The 25,846-nt window shown below is 46.7% G+C and overlaps 2 protein-coding genes across 2 annotated transcripts in view; both read left to right on the forward strand.

Moving 5' to 3' along the window:
* FSTL1 (follistatin like 1) overlaps window positions 1–4,205 on the forward strand; it is a 53,177-nt gene extending 48,972 nt beyond the window's left edge. Inside the window, exons 10-11 of the mRNA XM_058045175.1 lie at window positions 654–751; window positions 1,027–4,205. Coding sequence (XP_057901158.1) covers window positions 654–751; window positions 1,027–1,071 — 143 coding nt within the window. The 3' untranslated portion in view covers window positions 1,072–4,205. The remainder of the gene's footprint in view (window positions 1–653; window positions 752–1,026) is intronic.
* Window positions 4,206–6,822: 2,617 nt separating this feature from the next.
* On the forward strand, window positions 6,823–23,930 carry LRRC58 (leucine rich repeat containing 58). Its single transcript, XM_058045155.1, has 4 exons — window positions 6,823–7,334; window positions 16,504–16,632; window positions 17,935–18,212; window positions 19,652–23,930. The coding sequence occupies exons 1-4, from the start codon at window positions 6,823–6,825 to the stop codon at window positions 19,858–19,860; spliced, it is 1,128 nt and encodes a 375-aa protein (XP_057901138.1). The 3' UTR covers window positions 19,861–23,930.
* The last annotated feature ends 1,916 nt before the right edge of the window (window positions 23,931–25,846 follow it).

Raw genomic sequence — 25,846 nt, forward strand, 5'->3', positions numbered from 1 at the left:
GCCAGAGGAGCTTCATGTAGGTGTCATAGATTAAGCAACAGAATGAGAGACTCTTTTTGTTGCCTCCCCAGAAACAACCTTCAAAGTTGCTATGCAACACCTGTTCTTGCTGCCTACTTTGTTCCCAGCATCCATGACAGAAGCATGCAATGGCATAACGATTCCTTGACTTTCTGCCCATGTCAGAGCAACAGAGGAGTTAGAGGCTATTGTTAGAGGAATAATGAAACTGAAGAATCAGATCAAACACATCAGCAAGTTACATCTTCATTGAGTAAAATTACCTCTTCATTAGATATCAGTTATTGTACTTAGGTTGCACTGAGCTTCCATTTATTCTCTTCAAGAGGCCAAGATGTTTGAGCTAATTATAGGTGTTTCTTTTCAATAATATGCAGCCTCTTCTACGTGGCTTTATTATCAGTCACATGGGAGGGAGAGACAGGGACAGATTGTACACTCAAATTGTGAAGTCCCAGGCAGCCACAAGGCCTGTTCTCTTTCTAAGTAGCCAACCCATACCACCCTCCAGCAAAGGCTTCCTAAGCTTGAGGGATGCTGTGCCTGACCTGCCTCTCTTTGTTCTTCATGGTTCAGCATCTGAAATTTGCATCCCCTATTTGTGAAACACTAAACTCCATTTCTGCTTCTAGGGAGGAATGAGAAGGTGCCTGCTCAGAGACACCGACCTGATCAAGATTTGACTGAGGAGGAGATGGCCAGATACGTTCAGGAACTGCAGAAGCATCAGGTCAGCATGAAGCTGGGAAGGTCTGCTTGCACTGAGCCTCCCCTTGCCAGATGGGTTCCTTCTGTTTCTGTCACTTGGAGACTTCTAGAAGTAGAAGGGAGTAAGAGGTAGAAGGAGGAGGAGAGTAAATCTCTTGCCTGTGGGGACAAGATCAGGTGTGGGGCTTTCAGCTGCAAGCCAGTGTTGGCACTGTCTGTGGAAGGATCAAAGACTTCAGAGCGCTACCAATTCCTGTGTCAATGCAGAGCTTCACTTCTGTGCTCTCTTTTCTCTAGGAGACGGCTGAGAAGACCAAGAGAATGAGCACCAAGGAGATGTAAGGGGCCTCCACAGCGGAGGAGCCCAGGAGGATGGGCCCAACCTGCCATCCTGTCCTCCAGTGCTGATCTCAGTATGCACAAGTGTCTGCTACAGTTGCCCAGTCACAGATATTTACATGTATAGCGATGGGTTATTTGTTTTGTAATACACAAAGAATGGGGCCAGGAAAGGAGAGCAGAGCCCACCTGTTCAGGGAGCTTCATTGCTGGGACCTTGGAAGGCTGGGAGGGACTTAGAGCAGCCTCTGGGGCCCATCCCCAGAGCAGAGAGCTGCTCCCTCCAAAAGCTAACAGGGATTTCTTGTTCCTCTGGATCTGGGGAAAGGATGGAGGTCAATGCTGGATAGAAAAGCTTTCAGTCAATACAATTGTCAGCACCACCCTTGGCTGCAGAGATACAGGCCTGGCAGTTTTGTGGCTGAACACGTGTGCTGCAGGGCACCACTATCCAAGGACCTTACCCTTTGCTTCAAGCTCCTCAAAGCTAGTCAGCCTGGTGTGACACCTGGGACTCGTGGTGCCATGCTGGCATAAGTCCAGCACATTCCTCCTTGCTTTCCACCAGACTGTCCCCAGCAGCTCCTCCAGTACACTGTGGGCTCCAACACGACATGGTTCCTTTTGACCTCATCTCACTCTTTCTCTCCCTGCCCCCTCCTTAGAGGTGCTATCATATTTTTTTCTTATCACATTCACATGCTGACTCCCCTTTTTTTTTTGTTTCGGGTTTTTTATTATTTTATTTCCTATGGTAGTGATTCAGCTTTTGTATGTTTTGTAGCTCTAGATCTTTCAAGAAAACCCAGCGTGTGGGTTTTTGTTGTTGACAGTGCTGTAATGCCCATGCACAGTTTGTATTGCACTGTGCGCAGCTGCCACAAACACCACAGGCAAATTGTGAGCCTTGCACTACAGGGTATTTCCCAGCTGGGGGACAGCAGTGTCCCTCGTGGGAAGGAGAGACAGGGTTGGATGTAATTAGTTTCACCAGACACAGATTGCCACTGCAGCTCTCTAGCTCTCACTCTTGTAGCTAGCATTGATCGTGTGCTCAAAGTCTGTGCTCGTGCCTCTCTAAATTGCTCAAAGCAGTCTAGAGACAGAGGGACCAGGCAATCCCATTAGTACAGTATCTTAAAGCTTAACTATGCAGAAAACTGTTTAGTTGTGCTGTTGGCATCATCTTGGGCTTTTCATCTTCCTCTGGAGTGAGGCAGCAGCGTTATTCTTTGATTCCAGGTATGAGTTTGGAGTCAGTGCTGGAAGCCTCATTACTGACACATTTCTCAATGTCATTATCAGACCACCTTTGAGCACTCTCACATTCCTTCATGGGTCAATTTCATCCCACATGTTTCTCAGAGCATTGATCCTACATGTAAATGAAATGCTCTTTTTTTGATAGTCACCTCTGTAGCCTGAAGCTCAGCTGATTTTCTTATGCAGCTGTCAAATGTACTTCATGCACACCTGAACATCCATGTTCCCTTCATGCCTGTGCTGTGCTTCCCAAGCAGTTGCATGTGCCCTGATCCACTACTTGTGACTTCCATCTTTCTGTTTGTGAGCAACTTCAGCAGTTGTTGCTGTGTATCTTGCAGCCCCTATTGCTTGCTCAAGCAAAATTCCACTTGCATCTGCAAAAGCATGTCCAGTTTGAGTGAAGATCAGCAGGACTTGAGTCCCAACCTCCCCTTCTTGCACAGTGCTTTCCTTAAAGAGGAGGAATGAATTGGTACCCAGAAGTACAGGAAAAGAAGAAAGCTTGGTCCCTCCTGTGCTCTTTCCCATGAGCCAGATGTGTTAAAGGCTGTCTGGTCTTTGAGCTGTTTTCCTGATGTGAAGCCAGAGGACTTGCATTAACTTTGACATCGTGCCACTTTTCCAGTGAGAGCTATAATGTACCCTGGCATTGGGGTTTTGGTATCATAATTACAGGAGACTGTTTTTTGGTTTTTTTTCTCATGAGGGCCTGGACTTGAGTAGCTGTCACCTGTGAAGGTGAGAGGAATGAGTCCATGTGAGCTGAGGGTAATGTGCACAATGCTACACTGGGACAGAATAATTGTGTTCTGGTGGCACTGGAAGAAGTGGTTGGTGAAATAGGAGCACCCATTAGGCATAGGCTTGCTCCTTCCCAAGACTATGAGTGAAAGGGCTTCATGTGCTGGATCTGGAGTCACAGGAACATTGTTAGTAATGTTTTGCTTTATTCCAGCCCTGCTCTAAAAGGTAGTTAGTGCCTCCCAGATCACTTCCTTCCAGCTTGGGTTGTTAAAGTGCCTTAGAGAAAACACAACAGCTTGCCTTAAAGGCTTTCCCTGGACAGGGATAACATCTTGTTCAGTCAGGAATATCTCCAACTGTGAAAACCAGAGCACGTGCAGGAAGGGGAGGCAAATGCATGGCTTCAGGGCTTCTGCAGGCTGCACTGTGCCGTGTTCTCTGTCCCCTCCTGCCTGCTGTGGCTGTGCAGCCGTGTGGATGGGGGTGGCTGCTGGGGCAGCCAGAGATGTGTGCTGGCAGCTGAGGTTTACAGAGCTTGCTCTTGCACTGAGGGCGGAGGGACGGGCTGCGGTCTCCGGCAAGCGGAGCTCTCCGAGAAGCCATACAACAGATCCCAGGGTAGCCTAGGGCAGCAGCTGGGAGTGCAGCAACAGTGCCTCTGCAAGGGGCTGCTGCTGCCTCTGAAGCCTTTCCTCCTTGTGCCCCCACAAAGGGACGTGGTGGAAAGTGGGGCCCCTTCTAAGGGCAGCAGTTCTCAAAGGGGACCAAAACATCTCGGCAGCCCAGACTGAGCAATGCTCAGGCTTCTGCAGGCTGGTCACTCACTAACTCCTGCAGGCTGCTGGGGAAGGAAGTGCTGAATTTCAGCCATTGCCCTCTGGGACGATAGCTGTACAGACTACAAGGGGCAGGGAAGGTGTTTTGTTTTGTTTTTCCCAAAAAACCAAATTTAAGCAACAAACAAAAAAAGTCCCACTCCTCCCTTTATATTCCCTCCTGTATGTGTGTGAAATTTATCAGTATTCCGTAGGTTTCCTTAGTGCACTTATTTTACTTGATTTTGTAATTTTTTTGAAGCAGGGGGGTTTGGATATTACTGCCAAATAAATGAAACAAAATTTCAAAAATAACACTTGTTTGGTTTATTTTTCACAAGCCACACAACTTGTTTTAAAAAAAAAAAAATCTGTCTTTGCACACTCATACACAGATCTCAGTGTGTTAAACAAATATAAGACATGACTGTTTCTGTTTTATAGAATCAGGGGAATCAGGTGGAAAGAACCCATAAGCAAGCAAAAACAATAACTAAGGGCCTTGAGAATGTGACTGAATAGTGAAATAGCCTTCAGTGGTGGTGAATGACAGGAGGAAGGGCCCTACTATTTATTCATCTCCCCAGCAATGCCACCGTGGTCAGTGCTTCTGTGCAGATAATGGTCTGACAGAAGAGAAAGCTGCCTTGCTTTGTTCCACTTGGTGTGCTCCTTCCAAAGCTGTTTACAAAAGAAAACCAAACAACTCACAAACATTGGCTCCTCCTGTTGTTTTTCACACCAAATGGCCTCTTTAGCATGGACCAGCTGCTGCACATGCAATTCTTCTGTGGCATTCCCTGCCCGTTCACTGCTCAGCTGCAAAGTGAGGCTGCTTTATTACTGCAATTTCTACTGTGAGGATTCCCCGGGATTTTAAGAAGAAATGAATGGAAGCAGCAGCCACAAATTTAGCTAGGTGGCACTACAAATATTTTGCCTTGTGCTCCATGTATATTTACTGAAGCAAAGTGGTTTTGAGGTGGGAGAGAGGAAAAGCAAAAATTCTGTTGCCCGCTGCTTGTAGAGGCCTGGGAAAAACTCTGACCTGTTTATGGAGTTGTGCATATCTGAGTATTAAATTACTGCACTATACCCTTAATCACAATTCTCCAGTGCTGTTAAGCTTCAGGTTGAGAAATAGGCTATTTAAGTGATAGATCAAGAGACTGAACTGCATTTGTAAGGTATTTATTAACTTTAGCTCTGAAGACAGGAGCAGACAGATCTATAATAAGACTCAGTCCTGAACCATGTTACAGGACACACCTTGAGGAGAGCCAGGCTTAAAGCACTACAAAAGACAAAAGCAAAATCCAGATGACCTTACTCTTGTGCTTACGTAAACTGTCCTAGAACAGCACAGTATTTGTAAAGTGGGGAAAATGATGTTGATAAGAAGTTAATAATACTGGTGAGCTGTCTGTTCTGCAGCTATCTCTGAGTTCACATCAGGGCTTATACTTGTGAATCCACAGACTCTTGGAAAACAAATGAAAGGAGTCCAATGGAAATTGACCTGTTCATTCCTATCCACTGTGGCACACTTTCTTGAAGGCTGGGCATAGACAACTTCCTCGTCTCAGCAACAGGAGCTGTCATGTCAAAATATTGTGGTGATAAAATCCAGAGTTCATAAGAGCACCAAAGGAAGGACAAGTGGTCTATGGGTTTTGTCCATAGTATTCCAGACACCTTTGAAATCAGCATTGTTGCTACTTTAAACGTTTTAAACTCTTGGCTGGTACCCACAAACTGTGATTTTGTTTGTGTTTCTTTCAGTCTAAGATGATGAAGATTTTTGTGTACATTAGGTGTTTTGAGTAGGTGGGAGATTGCTATTCCCTTCTTTTTGGCTTCTCTATGCATCACAAGGAAGCACGAATGCTTCTCTTAAGGCTGAACTTAGTCGAGGCAAAAGTTCCCTTGGGTTGTGAATCTTCTCATTGTTATCACACATGGCTGCTGCTTCATCTTCGGATTACTGACTACAGCGATGTCACCCTGCGTTCAAAGAGCAATGAACTGAAATCGCTGATCCTGACCTGCCTGTTTGCGTATTTTGGTACAACAGAGGTCAGCCCCGTGTCGATCAGTGACCAGCGTCAGACAGCTTCTCCTGGCAGACTCGTGTGTGACGGATTAACTCCAGCCAATGCCCCCGCTCAAGGCCAAAGCTGTCTTCTCACATCCAGGCAAGGACACGCACTGGGAGCGCCTCCCTTTTGGTGCTCCACGGCAGTTGCTCACAGAACTACAGAATGGTTTGGGTTGGAAGGGGCCTCAAAGATGCTCAGTTCCAACCTCCCTGTTCTGCAGGGACCAAAGCAGATCAACCCTTGGACAAAATACCCGCTGACCAGGGATGCTGGGCCTGGCTCCCCCACCAGCTGCACAAAGGAGAGGCCATGGAGCACACGGGCTGAGGCAGCGCCTCTCCTTCGGGCTCCCAGGATGACCAAAAGGGCCACAGCAAAGGCTATGGTTTAATTTTACACTTAGCAGCTCTGGTGTCCCGAGCTCGGAGTAAAACATTTGGCAGGGAGGAGGTGGCATTTCCAGCCGGCGGCTCGGCATCAGCCCGGCAGGCCAGGCCGGCCGGGCGCAGACCGCGGCCGCAGGCGGAGCGAGCAGCGGCACCCGAGCAGCCACGACCCCACGGCTGCCCCGCCATGGGGCCGCCTCGCGCCCCGCCTGCGCACCGCCCTTTCGCGCAGCGTGCTCGTTCCGGGGCCGCCGAACGCTCCCTATCCCTCCGCAGCCCACCCGCAGGTGCCCCGCAACCTGCATAACAGTGCTGGCCTCGCTGTGGCCTCGGCCGGCGGCGCGCCCGGGATCGAGCATGACGCTGGGGGGCGGCGGGGCTATGCAGGTTCCGGGGCGGGCCGGGGCGGCGTGACGCGCGGGGCCGTCGGTCAGTGCGGGCGGGATGGCGGCGGCTGGCGGGGACAGCTCCGAGCTGGAGCCGGGACCGGAGCTGGCGATGGAGCCGGAGCCGGAGTCGGAGCCCGAGCCAGAGCCCGAGGCCGAGCCGGCGCTGGCGGCGGAGCTGTCGGCGCGGCGCAGCGCGGAGGCGCGGCGGCTGGTGCTGTCGCCGCGGCGGCTGTCGGGCCCGCTGCCCGCCGGGCTGTCGCAGTGGTTCCCGGCGCTGGAGGTGCTGGACGTGAGCGGAACGGGGCTGACGGAGATGGGCACGGAGCTGCTGTCCCTGCCGTGCCTCCACACGTTGCTGGCCAAGAACAACCGGCTTGGCGGGCCCGGCTCGCTGCCCAAGGGGCTGGAGCAGGCGCCGCTCGCCCGCTCCCTCCGCGTCCTCAACCTCAGCGGGAACCGCTTCTCCGAGGTGCCGCCCGCGCTGCTGCAGCTCCGCGGGCTGCGCAGCCTCAGCCTCGGCGGCAACCGGCTCCACGGCATCCCCCCCGACATCCAGGAGCTCCACAGGTGAGGGACGGGCCCCGCGGGAACAGGGACGGCCTCGGCAAGCCCGGCCGGGGTTTCTGCCACCCTCTCCCTCAGAGGGTCGGTTCTCTCCAGCCTGAGGTGTCTCCAAGCACTGCAGCCGCTAACGTGGCTCTTCCTCTGCGTCATGTTGAGTTACCAAAACTCCAGGACGTTCTTCATCCACCTACATATATATTAAAGTATCTAAAGGGTGGGCATTGAGGATGGAAGGCACTCTTTTTGGTGGTGCCAAGCAGTAGGACAAGAGGCAGCAGGCAGAACAGGATGATGCACAGGAAGTTCCTCCTGAACATGAGGGAGACCTTTAATGTGGGGGTGGCCAACCACTGGAGCCAGAGTGGTTGTGGAGTCTCCCTCACTGAAGGTGTTCCAGCGGACACAGTTCTGTGCCGTGTGCTCTGGGGTGACCCTGCTTGAGTAGGGAGGCTGGAACAGATGACCTGCTGTGATCTCTTCCAACCCAGCCGATCCCGTGTATTCCTCGGGTGACTTTGGGCCTTCTGTGCGCACAAACTGGGTGCCTCTTGGCACTGCCCAGTCCCTGGGCTGCCCTGGTTCAGGGCCACTCTCCTGGTGATGGTGTGGTTGGTGTGGGTGTTGGCATGAGGAAGGCTGTCCGTGGTTTTCCTCTCCTTCACATCTGGGTGACAGCAAGATAAACCCCATGTGTCCTGCAGCTCATGGCTGCACGATGGGTTGCTCAGGAGGATAGAGATGTGTTTGTGGCTCATCAAACAACAGGGCCTTTCTGCCCATACAGCTGCAGTCCCACTGGGGGCTTGCTGTCATGGGTGGGGTTTTGTGATATTTCTCTCAACCCATTGGCTCATGTAGATCTGACAGAGCCGAGGCGTGGAGCCCTGGGCTGTGCTCTGGCTCTGGGGCTGCGTCCAGCCGCTGCAGGTCATACAGAAGCCTGTGGCTGAATCACAGCAATTGGAGCAGTGCTGGGGTGGGAACAGGCCTTTGACAGCACAGGGTGTTGGCTGCCTGCGTGGGCCTGGGCTGGCTACTCCTGAAGCCTGGTGTCCTCCTGGCCAAGCGGGATGCTTGTTCTGGCTTAAGTGACACAGGCACCTCAGTGTGTTCTGCCACATTCCCAAGCCCCAGGCTGGCCTCTGTGTGGGTCTCTGCTAAGACTTTGGATCTGACCTTTGTTTGTTCCAGCTCTCCAAGGGACTTGCTAGAAGCAGCCTCTCTTATGCAAATCCCAGCACCCTTGACCCTAAATACCTGGATTCACTCTGATGGCTCAGCAGAGCTGCATCCAGTGGAAGCACAGAATGTTTTGTGTGGAGTGACGTCTCCCATGTCGTAGGTGGGATGTACCTCAGCTGCTTCAGTGCCGTTGGGGAAAGGTTTTGTTTGCTGCAGTATAATATAATTGTAGCTTTTGTCCAGGTATCACAGCATGTGCCTGTTAAGGATTTGAAGTGATTCTGGATTAAGCTCTCTGGGCTGAGAGATGCTATGAGACATTTTGAGTGATGGAGAAAGCCCATATCCTTGGCAGAGTTATGATGCATCCTGGGCTGGGGTTGTCATGAGGAAGAGGAAACTCAGCTTTTTTCTGTCTGGGAACAGATGCTTGAGGGATGAAAAAGGAAATGAGGGAAGGGAGGGGAGGCCAATGGAAGAGGGCAGCATGAGGAAGATGATCCACATTGTCTCCATAGCATGTCTGATAGCATCTAGGATGTGGTTGGGATCTGATAGTTGCTCCCACCTCTGAGTCAGAGGCTCCCTGCTGCTGTTTCTATGGTCTCTGTGGGTTGTGGGATTTTCTCTCTCTTTCCTTTTTTCCCAAGAAAGCAAACCTCAGCCCTGCTGTTTTTCTATCCCCAGGAAGGTACTGGGCTGTGTAGCACCGCACAGGGTGCCCCGGCAGGCCGTGACCTGTGCTCCACACTGCACCTCTGTCACTCTGCTGTGTTCCTCTGACCTGCCCTGGAGCAGGGCTCCCTGTTGTCCTGTCCTGCAGCTTTTCTTGGACCAGTCATGCTGGAACCCCCAGCAGGAGAATTTGGAGAGAGCAAATGCAAACAAAGCTGTTGAACTGTCTGTTCATCATTGCAAAGTGACGTGTGGGCTTGACAAGTTACACGTAGACACAGCTTCTCTCTGCTGCCCACGTCACCACTGCTACCTCATTGAACTTCTGCTAACATGGCAACACAATGTAATTGAACTTTAGCTCAAGATAGCAAATCTGTGCCCCACCAGGACTGTAAGCTTCTTTAGCACTCTGCCATCAGTGACTTCTGTATCTGGGACTGTTTAAGTCATGAAAGGGAGCTGCCCATGGCTTTGCCAGCACCGGGAGAAAACAGCACTTTGTAATGTGTTGTTCCTCCAGAGGGCCTGCTGAATCTATTCATTGGGACCCAGATAACCAGTGACCCTTCCCAAAAACATAGAAAGTGCATTCTGGAGAGAAAGTGCTGCCAGACTCTGCTCCTACCTGCTGAAAAGAGAGGTGTCCTCAGTGTGAGTGTGCTTGTGGTGGAAGTGGGTGAAATGAGTCTGAGCAAGGACAGAGCAGAGCCAGCTGCTACAGCACAGCAACACAGAGACCTCTGTTAGTTTCTGAGCTCTAGAACTTGGAGGTGGGACGTGGGGTTGTGGCTTCTATTAACCTCACAGCCCCATCTGCAAATGCCAGTCTTGCTGACAAGCCAAGACCTTGACCCTTTTTCCATGTGCAGTATCTCATAAAAAGAAATTTTTCTTTTCTCTTAGGGGCTCTGAGATCACAGGGGGATGCAGGCAGCACTCTTACTGATCAAGTTCCTCCTGCTGCTACTAGAGTTCCTGAGATGGGCAGTTCTCCTCTTCCTGCGACCCTGGCAGCTTCCCATTTGCTCCAGTCACTGATTATAGAGCAGACTGGAGTTGCAGAAATCTAGAAATGATTCTTGGATTTCCAGGGAATGTCTGAGCTGTGATGAATTTTTTTTTTTAAATACTCTTGGTAACTAAGCTTCATGTCTTTCCTCTGCACCCCATATTTTCCTGTTTTAGTTTTTGAAGGGACAGCATGTCAGTTTTAGTGAAGGCCGGGAATATAGCAGGTAAGGAGTTTGTGTATGTGGTGAAGTTGAAAGTATAGAAAGCTGATGGGTCTGAGCTGCCAAAGGAGAAGGAACACGCTGGTGACCACGAATGCCAACGTCCTGCAACGGGAGGTGTGTGCCACGTGTTGTTGCACACCAGGGAGATAATAAATCCACCGTTTCACACAAGCTGTGTTTGGGTCATTGTGCAGAAACTTGCCTGGCATGTTCCTGGTGTCTTGGCAAGCTAATGAACTTGGTGGTAAGAACCACAGCCAGTCCTGCTGCTGTTGTGTCCTGCTCCTTCTGACTTCAGCCATCTGCCCATCCTTGCCCACACAAATGTTTTGTGTGCAGTGCAAGATCCTGCATGGAAAGTGAGTGCTGTGTTCCTGATTACTGGTTATCTCCTAGGCTGTTGTGGAAGGACCACCAATATGCTTGGAAGCTTCCTTTGCATGGCTTCATAAGTGTATGATCATGATTGCTCTGGTGATGGCAGTAGGATGATGCTATGATGCTGTGACCAGGATGATGCTGGTTATAGCAAGCTGACACCAGGGATGAATAACTTCTGCTTCATGTTTTCCTTTAGGAAAATTCAGTGCTCTTTCATCATAGTTTCACTGTAAGCATCGAGTGTGACCAGCAATAGCTTCATGTGTTCCTGAGAAATGTAGGTGTTGACCCTGCTGAGGGCTTTTCCTTGATCATGGTAAGGCCATGCCAGGTCCTTCTGTGTGCCCAGCATCCCCAGTTCCTGTCAGCTGGTGTGTCAGTACAGTGCAACACCTGAGTATTGGCTCTTGCTGTGAGTTTAGGGTGAGGACTGCACCAGACGTGTGAGAGCAGCCTCTTTGCATTGCATTCCTATTTGTTGCCAGATAAAATACAAGCTTAGCATAGGCAGCCACAAGTGTTATCTTCTCTGTAGTTCTCCCTGCTGACCTTGCTGTGTTCCCAGTGGGAGATGTTATGGTCAGTCACTCTCTCTCAGACTCAGGTCACAGCCCTCAGCAGCTCCTGAGCTGTGATCTGCAGAGAGAGCCCATTGCACATTGGTTCTGCATATCCTCCCTCTGCTGATCCAACTGGGGATGCACTGTGGGGCAAGGTGTATTACAGCTGCTGAGTCACAAATGTGGCCATCTACCTGTGCCCATCCTGGCACAAAATTTGTAGGGTACATCTGGTCAGACATAGCTCTGATCTTCATGGTGCAGCTGTGAGTTTTGGCTTAAAGCGTGCAAGATTTACCCTGATCAGCGTGCAGGCCTGGGGAAATGTCCTGCAAGTGTCCTGTAAAATGAATAATTCTCAAAGGCTTAGCAAAATGCAGCTGATACTTCAAGTCTCCCATGGGAATTTTGAGTTTAGTCATACTCTTCTGGTGTGTACTCTCATGCTCTGTAGAGCACTGGGAGCAGGCAGGGCATGGAAAACATCACTGCACGTTCCTTTCCCTCTTGCTGGTATTCCTCTAATAAAGCTTGGCTGTGCCAGGGCTGGGATCAAAGCCCTCAGACGCCCAACTGGATCCATGCAAGGTTTGTGTAAAGGCTTAGATGCATTGAAAACCAGAGCGTTTGCTTTCATTCGTGGGTAGCATTAAGCATGTTAGACAAGCATACGCTTAAAGGAGGGCTGTTAGTGTGGGAAAAAGGGCAAGCAGAGCTTTGATAAAGATACAGCATTAGGAAATCTGCTTGCTGTCTCCCTTCTTCTTCCCCTCTTCAAACGTTTTGCAAATAGTGTTCAGACGACCGTTTGATCTTAAATTTGCGTGTCAGCAAAGGCTGTGCAGTTCTCTCAGGAATTAGCAAATCGTAGAACAGGGTTAACAGGAGTGTGTTGTGGGCTGCTTTGAAATTCCTCCCTTGCATGAGCCTCAAAACTGCCCTGGAAATTTCTTGCTAAAAAGTTTATCTTAAAAAGACCTGGAGCTATTTCAGGCATCATTGTTGGTTTGGGTTTTTTTATATTACCTATTTAGATGCATCTGTTTGATGTCAGATGTTAAATTTTATCCGAAGAAGCATCTGTGGGGAAACAGGGTGGATTGAAAATTTGAGTATCTCCTATGCCTGAAGATATTATCCCCTTGAAATATGACTATGGGAGTGCTGTGTTAATTGATAGGGTATAAAAAAATACCTCTAGTGCTCAGAGTGGCTCTTCTTATTTACTGAATGTTTGGGGGCTTTTGGATTTGATTTGTGCTGTATGATGACCTGAAAACATCAAGGACATACTCAAGTGAGAAGGTACAGTCTCTTTGCATGTTAAACTTTCCTGCCACCCCCTGAATTGAGCATAGTTGTTTAAGCATTTCTCCACTCATTTCCTAGTAGGTAAAAGTAATTTCATTGCCACCCTACAGCCCAGTGGTGTGAAATATGCTGCTAGAGAGGAGCAGCACGTGATGGGCTCAGCGTGCTGGCTGTTCTTGGCAGCAATTAGGGTGGGTTGTGCTGAGCAGGGGGCTGCTGGGTGCGAGGCTGAAAGGGACTGTGGCCTTTTATTAGTGTATTTGTCAACATTGCTAAAAGGCAGGAGAGAAAGTGTCAACCCTCATTAGGAACTCTGTCACATCGTTGTTGGGGTTTTTTTCAGATTCTGTTGAGATTGGTTTTGTTAGTATTTGTCCCCTCTTGAAACTCATTCAGCCAAGCCTGTGTGGCAGGTTGGAAATAAATCACTCATTCTAGCTTCAAAAATTGGAGCTGAGCTTATGTCTGTTTGATACTAGTCGATCTCTGGCTTTCTGAAGATTCTGGAATTTTGAAAGTACAGAAAAAAATCCAGTTCCACCTCTGTGTACACAGCAGTTCACAAGACCTTAGCTGATCGATCAAAATGACTGTACAGATTAATGATTGTCAGGAGGACTAGGTCTGAGTGTGAAAGGTTAGTTAGAAGTATTCACCTAGCTCAGTGCCATCCCTGCTGTGGTCTCCTTGCAAAAACCTGCGCTAAATGTTGTGGATTGCCTTACTGCAGGCTCTTGTGTGAAGAGGGCAGAGCTGAGCAGTGCTTTGGCTTGTCTAACCGAGCAGCAAAGTCCCTGCCCTGAGCAGGACAGCTCGAGAGCCAGCATCACCTTTGCCTGCAGATACAGGCTCGGTGTGAGTGCCACATGAATCTCAGGCCGGGAGCAGATGGGCTGGAACAAACTGCATCCCGGTGCTATGGTCAGTGCTCTCCATAAAAGGGTCATGCCTCTTGAAAATCCTTTCCTGTGTCGTGGTTAGCTCTGCTCAGACAATTCTTGACACTTCAGTTTGATGCAGAAATGGCTGTTGTTGGTTCCTTCACCTTCATCAGCCTAGATCCTTCTTCCTAGCAAATGGTACTTAGAGGCATGGGAGTTAAGATTTTGTTTTCCCACTGAGCAGTATTTCTGTGGAAGCTATAAGAGTATCTTTCCTGTATTTTAAGTAAGTTTCTTTGTAGTTTCAAAACTTCCTCCCTGTGTTTTTTTTTTTTAATAAATTATTCATCTAATTAATACCATACCTTGATGTGGAAGTTATGAATTTGCTGTACTACACTGGGCCCCATGAGTTTTCAGTCTACTGACCCCAAAAAGGTGATTCAGAAGATGAGTAAAAAGAAAACATTTTTTAAGAAGCATTTTGTTGCCAGTGAAGGAATTACCTTATTTAGTGGGTTTTTTTAGAGACAGTTTGTATTCTGGTGTTAGGTCTTTATATCCTTCCTGGTATCACTGAGTGTTCTCATTTCAGACTTTACAAAGAACAGATTTGAAGCTGTAAGAAGTTTGTAGGCAGTGTTTTTGCACACTTAGTTTGTACAGTGTGGCTGCTCTTGAAACATATGCATTTTATACCTTGAAATGAATTCCCAAAACATTTTTACTGGGTAACTTGTGCCCTCTTCTCCTTCCCTGGTAGGAGGTGCCTACCTTTTTTTATGCCGTGTCACTTTACTGGCATTAGTGTCCTCAAACACAAAGGATGAGGAGTTAATTATTCACTTTTCCTAGGAAGTGCAAACTCATACACATCTAAGCTTTGTTTAAATATTGAACACCACATTGCTAGAATTCCCTTGCCCAACAGCTTTTGGTGTGAGCTCCAGCACTGTTATGGAGTTAGGAATTGTATGGAATTGTATACTCAGCAGTTAAGTCCCTAATGAGAGCCAAGCAGCCTAAATCCACTTCAGGAAATAATGGAGGTTTGAAGGAGGAATTTTGGTTAAAACTCAGGGCTTTGTTAGGGGATCAAAAGTTAATTAAAAATAATCTCTCCTTGACATGGTCTCTGCACAGCAGCCTTCCTCCTACCCCCTCAGCATAGAAGTTGTTGGAGTAGAAGAGAGGTTAAGGTTACTTTGAAGCAATGGCAGTTGGTGGTGGTTTTTCACTGTGCACTTCCTTGCACCTTCAGAGTAACCTCCAAATGTGCTGTCCCACTCGGTCTGTAGGTACTGCCTTCCATGTACTCAAATTCAGTTTAAGGCTTAATTTTCTGCCCACTTTGTCCAATTTCTATTATATAGCTTGCCTTTGACATACTTGAAAAATATAAGGGAATATCCAGGGAAAGCTGAGCCCTGCAAGCATCTCTTGGTGTGTTGCAAAGGTCTGTCATTCTGTCCTTCCTGCTGGGCAAGTGCATTTGTGCTGCAGCAGTGGCCTCTGTAGCCCAAGCAGATGCTGTCATTGGATATCTGGGGTTCAAGTTTCATGCAAGAACTGAGTGAAATAGACTCACCCTGCTGTTCTGCCCCATCCCAGGGGAAGTCTCCAGGGAGCTCCTCTGCGCTCCACATATGCTGTGGCACAGAGTTTCAGGGCTCAGACGTTCCTGGGTGGCCACCAGGTCCTTTGGGTGCTCTGTTCCTGTGTTTCTGTGCCACTTGTATCCATAGCATTTCTCAGTTGCTGGGGTGAGATGAAGGTGGCTCCCACTCCAAGGAAGTTGTAACCTATACTTAAAGACAGGCTGATGGAGCCTGGATGAGTTCACTTTCCCTGGCCTGTGGGCAATGCTTGCTGGATCAGAGAAGGCCAAGGTGCTTTGTAGTTAGGCAGCCTGAGTGTGTACTGGAGATACTGAACCAGGACTGTGGGATCCACCTTTTCAAACATGAGAAAAAATCTTAGCTGGACTGTGGTTAGCAAGGTGTACCCAAACTGAGCCTGCCTTTGCTCCTCTTCCAGACAACATCTGAGAACATGTAAAGAAAGCTGCTTGAGTCTGTGGTATGGGGACTTGAAGCTATTATATGAGAGAGGAATGCTTGCCTGTTTTTCTTCCTAGAAGGGCAGAGATGCACAGCACATACTGGCTACTCCTGGCAAAAGGGATTTAGTGCCTCTCTCTGTTCCTGTGTCCCATCCACTGAATTTTCACAGGACATCCAGTGATTCTTTTATTTGGGCCCAAACTGCAGTGAAGCCCAGCTATGGTTTCTGGTTTGGTCTTCATGACTTCAGAGTAGTGAAATCAATCTCTCTGAGAAATTGCATGTGTGTACTTGCATGACTTAGGTGCACTCCTGTGCTGTTGTGTGCTGTTGCAGCTGTGGTGTTGGTGTGTGAGTTGTATCTAAGGGGGGCTGGCTGCCTCTGAGTAATGGTTCCAGTTAGTCACCAAGGAGTCAGATGATTCCACACAGAGCAGCTAGTGCTGGTGCAGGGCCAGGATTTCCAGAGAGAGACATTGCACTCATACTTCACTCCTGCTGGAACTGAGAGCTCCCACTGGCTGCCACAGGATCTGTGGAGGTGCTGCAGACCCTGTGTTTGCAGGCTGCACATCCTTGGAAATAAGAGCAGGAGCTTTGCAGAAGGGGTTGGTATAGGAATCCACAGTTGTCTGGTGCCTACCTGCAGCTGTAATGGTGACTGCAGGAGTTTGGAGGTAAAAATCTCAACATTATTGTGAAACAGCAGCTCTGTTGTAATTTTGATGTGCAACTCAGCTTTTTTTCCTGCTCTCAGCAAATTATCTCATAGGTAGTCATCTGTCAGTTACCTTTAAAAAATGCAGTAGCTGTGAAAACCCAGGTGTTAAAGGAAACTTGAAATTAATGAAATAATGCACTCTTTCTCTTCTGTTTTTCAGTTTAGAGTTTCTGTACCTTGGAGGGAATTTCATTACGGCAATTCCACCTGAATTAGCAAAACTGCCTTCTTTGAGGTATCTAGTTCTGTGTGACAACAAGATCCAGAGCATTCCACCTCAGCTGGCACAGTGAGTATTTACTGTCATCAGCCACCATCTGTAATTAACTCTTTGAACTACTTCTTCTGTATGTGTAGATAAAGTACCTGGGAGGACCTATTTGTCCTTCAGTGTGTAAACGTGACTGGATTTGAAAAAGAACATCCTTGGCATGGTGCACTGCAGGCAGACCATGAATATATGATCTGGAAAACTCAATGAAAGGGTTATGTTAAACCATCACCGAGATTGCACCTTACAGTGAATTAATAGATTTGTATAGAGGACCCTGAAAAGTACCTGGGCAACTTGGAAAAGATAAATTACTACCTTAACAAGTGAGAATGGTACTTTTGTATTAGTAATGAATGCCAGGTGGGTTTTGCCTTTCACCCAAAACCTTTTTGTGTGTATTTTTGTCTTGTCTTGTCTTTGTATTTTTTGTCTCTGTGTTCCCTTGACATTCCTTACCTTAGGATGTCAGTGTGTTTGTGTAATCCTATAGCACTGTTCTAGTGGCTAGGTTACTGCTTTATCTGTTCATAAGGGAGGAAGAGGACACTGCAGTTCTGTATGTGTAGCCTGGGATGGGAGATGAAGATGGGAGGTGTAGCTGTAACTCTAAAAACAATTGAATGGCAGCATGGAGTTCTCCAAGTTGGAATTTGGTGGTGTCGTGGGATTATCATTAAAGTACAATGTCTTGTAACTTTTACAAGTTTGGGAGCAGCCCTGGATCCTGTGCTCAAGCATTGCTTTGTGCTTCCTGAGAGGGGAAAACTTCATCCAAAAGCAAAATAATTGCTTGTCCCCTGTGCTGCTGCTGGCCTGGCCTGACCTTGTTCGGATCTGGTGGTATCAGCGTGAGGTGGTGCAGCCACAAGCAATGAAAACATGGGGCTTTCCAGGGCTGGCTCCCTCCCAGCAGTCATCTTTAATGCATGAGACAGAGCAGGTGACTTATTCAGAGCACTGCATGGACTGTTCTTGATGCATGTGCTGGGTACAAGGAAACGTTATGTCCCCTGAAAGCACTCGGTTTGTGCACTTTTGTTCTACCTTTTTTGGGGTGTGTGGGGAATACTGAGAGGGATAGCAGCATGTTTAAGACTGTGTTTCTTTAGCAGGTATTCTGGTGCTGAGCTGAGTTTTCTAGTGCATTGTGTGTACTGGAGTAAGAACAGTTCTTTTAGCATGAATTTATGTTTTAAAGGGGGAGAAAACAAAGAAGAAGAAATTTGTGGGAGCTGGGAGAGTAATTAGGTCTGCTTAATGCAGCTGTGGGGCAATTCTGCTTGCACATCTTGACAGGGTATCCATCTCCATCCTTAGGCTGCATTCCCTGCGTTCCCTTAGCCTGCACAATAACCTGCTGACTTACCTTCCCCGAGAGATCCTTAACCTGGTTCACCTGGACGAGCTGAGCTTGCGTGGGAACCCGCTGGTGGTGCGCTTTGTGCGCGACCTGACCTACAACCCGCCGAGCCTGCAGGAGCTGGCTGGGCGCACCATTAAAACCCGCAACGTCCCCTACGCTCCCAGCGACCTCCCAGAGAGCCTGGTCCGCTACCTGAGCTTGGCCAGCAACTGCCCCAATCCTAAATGTGGGGGTAAGTTCACTTTGCAGCTCTGCTTCCTGCTCTTGCCTTATGGTTTCCTTTCCCTCTGACTTGCTGTGACTGTATAAGCTCACTCAGGTTCAAAGTATTACTCACTGCAGCCACATTCTGGCTGTATTTCCCTGGCTCCAGGTCTCCTGGAAACTTGTCGTTAAGGAGCTTTGTTCACTTAAAAACAGTATTCAGAGTTGCAGTGCTGGTTTACTGTATTTGCATGGGAATGTAAGACAGCACTTCTGTCAGAGTCTTTGTAGCTCATCCCAGCACTCCACTGTGGTTTTATGATTGGAAGTTTCCGATCCACTTGCCCTGAAATAGCTCAGAGCAAGTGATGGACAGCAGAACTTTTGCACACACTCTTACTGAATGGTGAGCATCATTCTGGGTGGAAAGAAGGAGAGTGCTCTAGTGCTTAGCACTTACTTGTTTAGCTCTGTCTTGGGACCACTGGCCTGCAGTTCTTGGAAGGAGAGGACTTCATAAAACAGCCTGGAATGCTTGGGCTTAATTTCGCTCAATCTTAATCTTTAACCAGAGAAAATGATCTGCACATTTAGCATGTAGAAGATTAAGGGGAAAAAATCATTAATTAGTATCTTACCCTGCAGTCATGATGCAAGCTGTTATCTTCTTACAGGACAGTATCAAAGCATGCTCTATAAGCAAAGATGGAAGGGCTGGGACTTATATTAGGAGAGAAAGAAAAGTTTGGTTTTTTAAGAGTTTTGCCCAGCTTGGAAAACAGTGCTTTTGTGCTTTTTCACTATACTATATGAACTTGCACAGTACTGCAGCATTGCTCTAGCACTGCAGGAGAAAAGTTTTCTCCTGACCAGCTAGGACTTTAAACACTGCTGGAAACTTCTGAAAATGTCAGCGTCTAAAATCACTTGCTGTGACAGGAAGAGAACCTAATTGTGTGTTACAGCAAGACTGTTGCCATGGAAAGTAGCATCCAAGCTCAGCATGGTGGCTTCACTCAAGCAGAAGAAAAGTAGAGCTGTGAAGGTCCATTTGTGAATGCATTTTTACTAGCTGGTAGAAGAGGTTTTACAAGTTTGAAAGTAGAGTGCATTAATTCACTTGACGTTTAAGAAGTGCGCAAGTTCCCAGCCTGAGTTTTCTCCCTAATGGTTAGAAGAAATTGTTGCATTATTTGGACGTAACTACCCTCTGTCTTTATGTGAATAGTGTGCTGTTCTGAGTCTCCTACCAAATACAGTTTTACAGGAATTTTTTATTAAGAAAAGAAATTTCACATTTTCAGAGATATCCTGGTCTGTTCTCTTCCAGCAGTATCCCTTGTACTCCTACATATAACGCAGTGCAGTGCCAGTGAAATCCAAACTGAAGGCATATGCTCCAGGCAGAAGAGCCCTGTGCAGTCTGAGCGCAGGGTCTCATGTCGTTCTGTTCCCTCTCCCGCACAGGTGTGTACTTCGACAGCTGCGTCAGACAGATCAAGTTCGTTGACTTCTGTGGGAAGTATCGGCTCCCGCTGATGCACTACCTGTGCTCCCCAGAGTGCTCCTCTCCCTACAGCTCTGCCTCCCAGAGCTCCACCTCCCAGAGCGAGTCTGACTCTGAGGATGAGGCCAGCGTCGCCGCGCACAGGATGCAGAAAGTCCTGCTGGGATAACGGGCAGCCGCAGGGGAAGACGGGAAGGAAAATGGATTTGAACGGCAATAATGGAACGGTGAAGCATGAGCCACCGGCCTGAAGGGCTCATGGGAAATTGTCCTCAAGTCCATGCAGGGACAGAACATCTTAGCAAGCCTGGACTTGCTTGGTGCAGTGCTGCTTAGGAGATCTAACTCAGTAGCATGCTGCCTGTAGGTTGCCTGGGGTTGTTAGAAATGTCTCCTGGCTGGGAGGCCCCCCTTCCTCACATGGGCTGGGAGAGGGATTTGTTCTCACTGGCGGATTCAGAAGGATTTTAATATATGAAACTTGACTGGACTTCAGTCATCCTGCAGAGCAAAGGAGACTGTCCAGATCCTTTAACACTGTGGTAAATCAGAAACAGGCTAATGATGCCATGTGAGTATGTATGGATCCCAGTGTTTTATATAGCAGTTTGATTCCTTTCTGTCTCCTTTGATCTCAGTTACAGATTTTACACTCATCCACTGAAAATGAAAGTTGAATTTTTTTTATTCAGGACTAGATTTTTCCAAACTCTGGTTACTCTTCCTTTGCCTAGAGGTGTAGGGTTTCTGTACTGTTACAGATGTTATAGCCATCATAGAACTGAGCCACCTTTTTTCTCCCTTTTGATACTGAGCTGCTCTTAAGTGTCTCCTTTTAACAATATTTGTTATTTTTCCTCCTTCTCCCTCTTCCCATTACACCTGAAGTGTTGCTGTCTTTATGGTACCTTCAGAAAACAGACAACTTGTTCTGTTATAATTGGTATTACTCCAGACTTGAGGCCTGTGCAAGGGACCAGATGTGATGCTCTGTATCATACTTTTGAGTCTCAGCTTACGGGAACAAATCTGCTTTTATAGCTGTGAACTGTAGGGAAGATCTCAATTGACATTTTTTGTTTATAAACAGCCACATTTCCCCACAGTTTGCTCTGCTGTGCTTGGTAGAGTTACTTTCCATCTTTAAGGTCATGGGCCTAAGGTACATAGCAGCTCAGTGAATTGAAACACCCAGAAGAGGGCTGTGGAGGATGTCTTTTTTTCCTGATTCCTAACAGGAGAGGAAAAACTGGTAGAGAGGCTAAGGCATGTTATCTGAGCTTCTTGCACAAGGTGCTTTTGAAATGTCTTCCTTATTTGTTTGCATTTGCTCTCGTGGCAATAGCTTTGGCAGTCCCTTGATGGTTCAAATAATACACTCAGTTATCTTAAACTATGTTTAAGGGAAAGCTGCAGAAAGTAGCTTAGAATTTTTAAGCATCAAGAAATATCTGATAAAATTATTATTACAAATTGACAGCTATCTGTAAATCTACTTTATGAGGCTGTTGTGTGATTCACTCAGTGAGAGTTGCCCCTTCATTAATATTTCATGGTAGACAGTCCTTTTGATGCAGTTTCTGATAGAGCAAATCCAACTGTGCCTTTGAATGCATGAAGAGAGCAAAACCATCATGTTAAGAAGCTGAAATGAACAAGAAAAACTTTCTAAACCCACTTTGGCCCTAAAGGATAATTTAAAAACCTGTGCTTCTCTCCTGCATTCAGAAAACACATGTATCTTTTGAACATCTTATGGCAGCTCTGTGTTAATGGTCCTGTTTAATTATGTTTGACACTTTATGTATTAAAGCACTTTGATAATTCTGCTCTTTATAACTAGCTTTAGTGAATTTTTTTTTAATTAGACTACAATTTTTGCTTTCATGTGACCTGAAGAACATGGTCTGTGAAACTTTGTATATTCCATTCCGTCTTGGTGTGCAAGTTAAATTTCTTGCCTTGCATTTCCTTGACAGAACTCTTTATTTCCCCAGTTTCCCTTGGAAAGAACTGGAATTTGAAATTATCTGATAGTAAAATAGTACCCTGTCCATTGTTAATCATTGCAACTTAGTTCCCTCACACACATGTGATTCCCTGTGTGCATTGATCTACAGGGGATTAATTCCATGTTCTCTGTGCCTTTCCAAGTATTTTTTTAAGTATATTTTTGAGACACAATGAGGTGTATGTGCCAAGCAACTGGATGTCACTTTAGATTCTATGAGGTTTGCTTGGGAAGAAGAACCTACAGATTTTGAAACAAAACCAATTGCATGCTGTTAGTGAAATTACAACCAGTGAGTGGCCTGTTTTATTCCTCTCCTCTTTTAGATACTTCTTGCTGTCCCAAGTGAACACAGGCACAGCAATGCTGATGACAGTAAGATGATTCCAGGGCCACAATTTTAACTTGCCTGCTGGTGTAACCATAGCAATCAACTCAGTGATCTAGAGCTTGACACTCCTGCCAGCAAAAGTGAGCCACACAAGTTGAGATCTCAAGATCTTTTGAGCTCAGGGCCATGAGGTACCACCTTCATTTCTTGTCTTTAGCAGCAGCTGCCTTGAAGTCATGCATTTTTTCACTTCACAGAACTAGATTTCATCTGAGTTCCTGCTTGCACAGTAGCACCTCTGTGTGTGATGAGTTCGGACCAGTGGTGGCTGGTTCCAACTTAGCTCAATCCTTAACTGCAGTGTCTTTCCTAACTGAACAGCCATCCCACTTCTGCCCAAATATCATATGGTCTGTTAGGGTAGTCTGTTTTTTCACAGATTCTTCACTGTAGCCAGGTCAAAACTTGACAGCTTTTGCAGTTGATATCTATGCATTTTTAGACTTGATAAATGTGTCTTAAAAATTTTATATATATATTCCTGAATATAGCTACCAAGTTTTCTTTTTGCTGCTGGGCTTTAAAGTGCAATTCAAGTCAGAATTTAAAACAATCAAGAACTTGTATGAAAAACAAATTGTTGGTTGGTTGGGTTTGAGGTTTTTTCCCTCAGAGGTACTTTTGAGAGGACTAGGGATGCAGATATATACTGTAGTGCCTAACACATCGAGCCCCTGTGAGTTGTTTTTCAGCAATTGTTCACCCCCAAAGACTTGAAAATGTACTGGGTAATAAAATAGGTGAGACACAACTTGAAAATACGCAGCATGACAGGCACCAGTTTCTACCATCCCCTTCTCAGGGGCCCTGAGAAGTAGGCAGTGTTTTTACCACTGTTTGTTTTCTGTCAGTTTTTAGCAGATTTCAGCTCCTGAAGATGCATCTTCAAGTGAAGTCTTCAGTCAGTGTTTTGGTATCAGTCCCCTTGTTGCTGCAGCAGCCCAGCATGACCAGCTTTGAAGCTGTTCTTAAGCTGGGACACAAGTGTGTAAAGCAAAGTTGCTCATTCCTTCTTCCATGTGGGGCCTGGGGCCCTGCCTGCATTCATCTGCTGCCCCACCAGGCCTGTGCCAGGGAGAGCTGCTGGTGTGGTTCTGAATGCAGGAACTTGATGGGAACAGTGGGGTCATGTTAAAAAGAGGCAAAATATCAATTCAATGGGAAGCAACTCAGACAGTTGCCAATTCTTTTATGTTTTTCTTTAATAAGAGGTGAGACCTGAGGAAGTCAGTAATGAATATTTAAACATACTCTGAAGTGGCCAGATGCACTGTTTCATGGGCTTCTGTCCTGGTCATTTTAAGTCTTTGAAATCTTGTGTTGAATTATAATGGGAGTGGGGGGGAGGGAAGGGAGAACCAACTCCTTTTTGTTCCTTACTCTTGTTGGCAATAATGAATGGAAGGAATTTAATCCAATGAAAGTAATGAAACTTAATCCTTGCAATGCATCTTTGTTGCCCAGTTCAAAGAACTATTTTAATGCATCTTATTCACACTATGCCCTCCCTCCCCAACTGAAGACACTTCAAATAGACTGCTCCAGAGTGCACACTAATACAGCAGTAACTCTGTCTTGGAAACCTTTCTACTGATTATTTCACTTGCTTGCCTGACTAGAGAATTGATCATGTACTGACCAGAACACTAAGGGTAGAAAGGGTTCTCATCCAGCCCTCTTGTTGAATTTTTATCTAAGCATTTGTTTTAGGACATCTTAAAGTGCCTTATGATTTTAAAACTGTATTTTGCCTGAAACATACGAATGTAGACTCTCTAACAGTATTTCATTATAAGCTGTAAAACAAATTGCAAACACTAAACCTACAAAAATGTTATTTCTGCTGTTGTCTGTCCATTATTTCCCAACATCTCAGTTCTGGTGTTTCTGCAAGCAGAACTCTTGTAGGATTGGGAGCATTAAAGTGTATGTGGTTGGGGAGTGGGTGGGATTTGACCTGTGCTGTGTAAAACCAAGAGTAGGTGAGACTTCCAAAAGGACTGCTGAAACTCCTGGCTCTTGGGGCCCACTTGTGACAGAGCAGTGTGTGTTACAGAACCAGACCCTGTTTTACTTCTGCCAGGGTGTTGCAGAGGTTTGCTCCACAGTTCAAAGGCAGAAGTAACTCACAGAAAGGATAAATACCCAAACAAGAACGTGTGACATCATGGTGAAGTTTTCCAACGATATGAAACAGTTCTAAACTTTTGAATTGTTACCCTCTTAATATGCTAACCTTGAAACCTGTAAATGATTTTTTGAATGCCAATTTTCTGATCGTGTTAACTGGCTAATGTGTTCCCATTTCTTGAGTAATCCCATGTTTCCTCCTACATCCTGAAGAGTTTTGTGATCTATTGCCAAAATGTTTTGGATCCTTCCATGCAATTACCAGTTGTCAGAGTAGAAATGTGGTGTATTGGAAAATGGGACAGTGGGAAACAAGAATGACTTGAGCAGGAACTATTTCAGAGATGGTTCAACTTCATATGTAAGGAAAATCCTCTCAAATGATGCAGCAGCTCCATTTTGAGTAACATAAAGTACAGAAGAGTGCAGTGACCTTGCAGGTCATAGCCAGGCTGAGAATATTCTTATTTCTTTCTGTTAACTAATTTAAGGATACACTTTCCTTTGCCTTCTTAATGCCTACCTTTTATATGGAAACAAAATCCTTGATGTGATGATTTGTGACATGAGTTGCCCATTTTTTAGTCTTTAGGAGCAAATCTTGGCTCTTAGACCCCCTCCTCTGCCTTCAGCACTAAAACAGCAGGAAGAGCGCAGAGGAGATGAGAGTGACTAGATGGCTGAACCAGATGCTCAGAATGTCACACTGACATTTTAGGCTCATGCAGTGGTACAGATCTAAAGGGAGGTGTTATGTTGATGCATTGGAAGTTTGTCATCATAAAGTAGAGCTGTACTTCTCTTACTCAGACGTGCTGCCTTAGGTGATCAAGACAGAGCTGAATGTATGCACCTTCTTCTCTGCACTGAGGTTGTGAGTTGCAGTTGCCTGCCTTAAAAAAAAAAATTTGGGAGAAAGTCCCAAGTGCTGCATTGAAGGAGGGCAGGGCCATCTCTTTGTCCTGGCCTGGGACTTACTGGGAGCAGCTCCAAGCTACTCTCAGAGTGGTAAAGGATCAATGTACCTTCAGAGTGTTGTCCAAGTGCCCCGCCTGTAACCCCTTTGTGACTCCATGGAAAAGCAGGACCCAAAATCAGTACTGGTAAGTGAGTTGCATATTTATCCTTATATTACCCTTTCACCAGAGTGTCAAGAGGCTGGCTACCATTTTACACAGCTCTGAAGACCATTGTGTTGGCAAATAAATTATTTGATTGAGCTCTGTCACTCCTTGTGTAAGGGAATGAGACGGACTGGAGTGTTACAGGGTCCTTGCTGGAGCTTGACTCGGGCACTGCTGAACAGGTGAGTGGGAGGGCAAACCAACCCTTCATCTGGGTGATGTGATAGCTTAGCAGGGGGCAGGGGGTCACAGAGTGAGCCCAGCAGCTCAGCATGTCACCCTTTGCATCTGCAAGGACACAGTTACTGCTGGTGAAAGGACATGGTCAAAAGGCACAGCATTGTTTAGTTTGGGGGTTGTCCCTGGAAGGGTAAATTTCAGACTAATGCCTTTGAAAATGGATAGGAAAATGCCATTGTGGAAAAATGTTTTTCAGTAATTCCTGGTGTTCCTGACGTCCCTAGTAAAAGTTGGCACAACAAACACGCACAATATTGAG

This window comes from Melospiza georgiana, chromosome 2, assembly GCF_028018845.1.
Source record: "Melospiza georgiana isolate bMelGeo1 chromosome 2, bMelGeo1.pri, whole genome shotgun sequence".
In the NCBI taxonomy this organism is placed as follows: domain Eukaryota; kingdom Metazoa; phylum Chordata; class Aves; order Passeriformes; family Passerellidae; genus Melospiza; species Melospiza georgiana.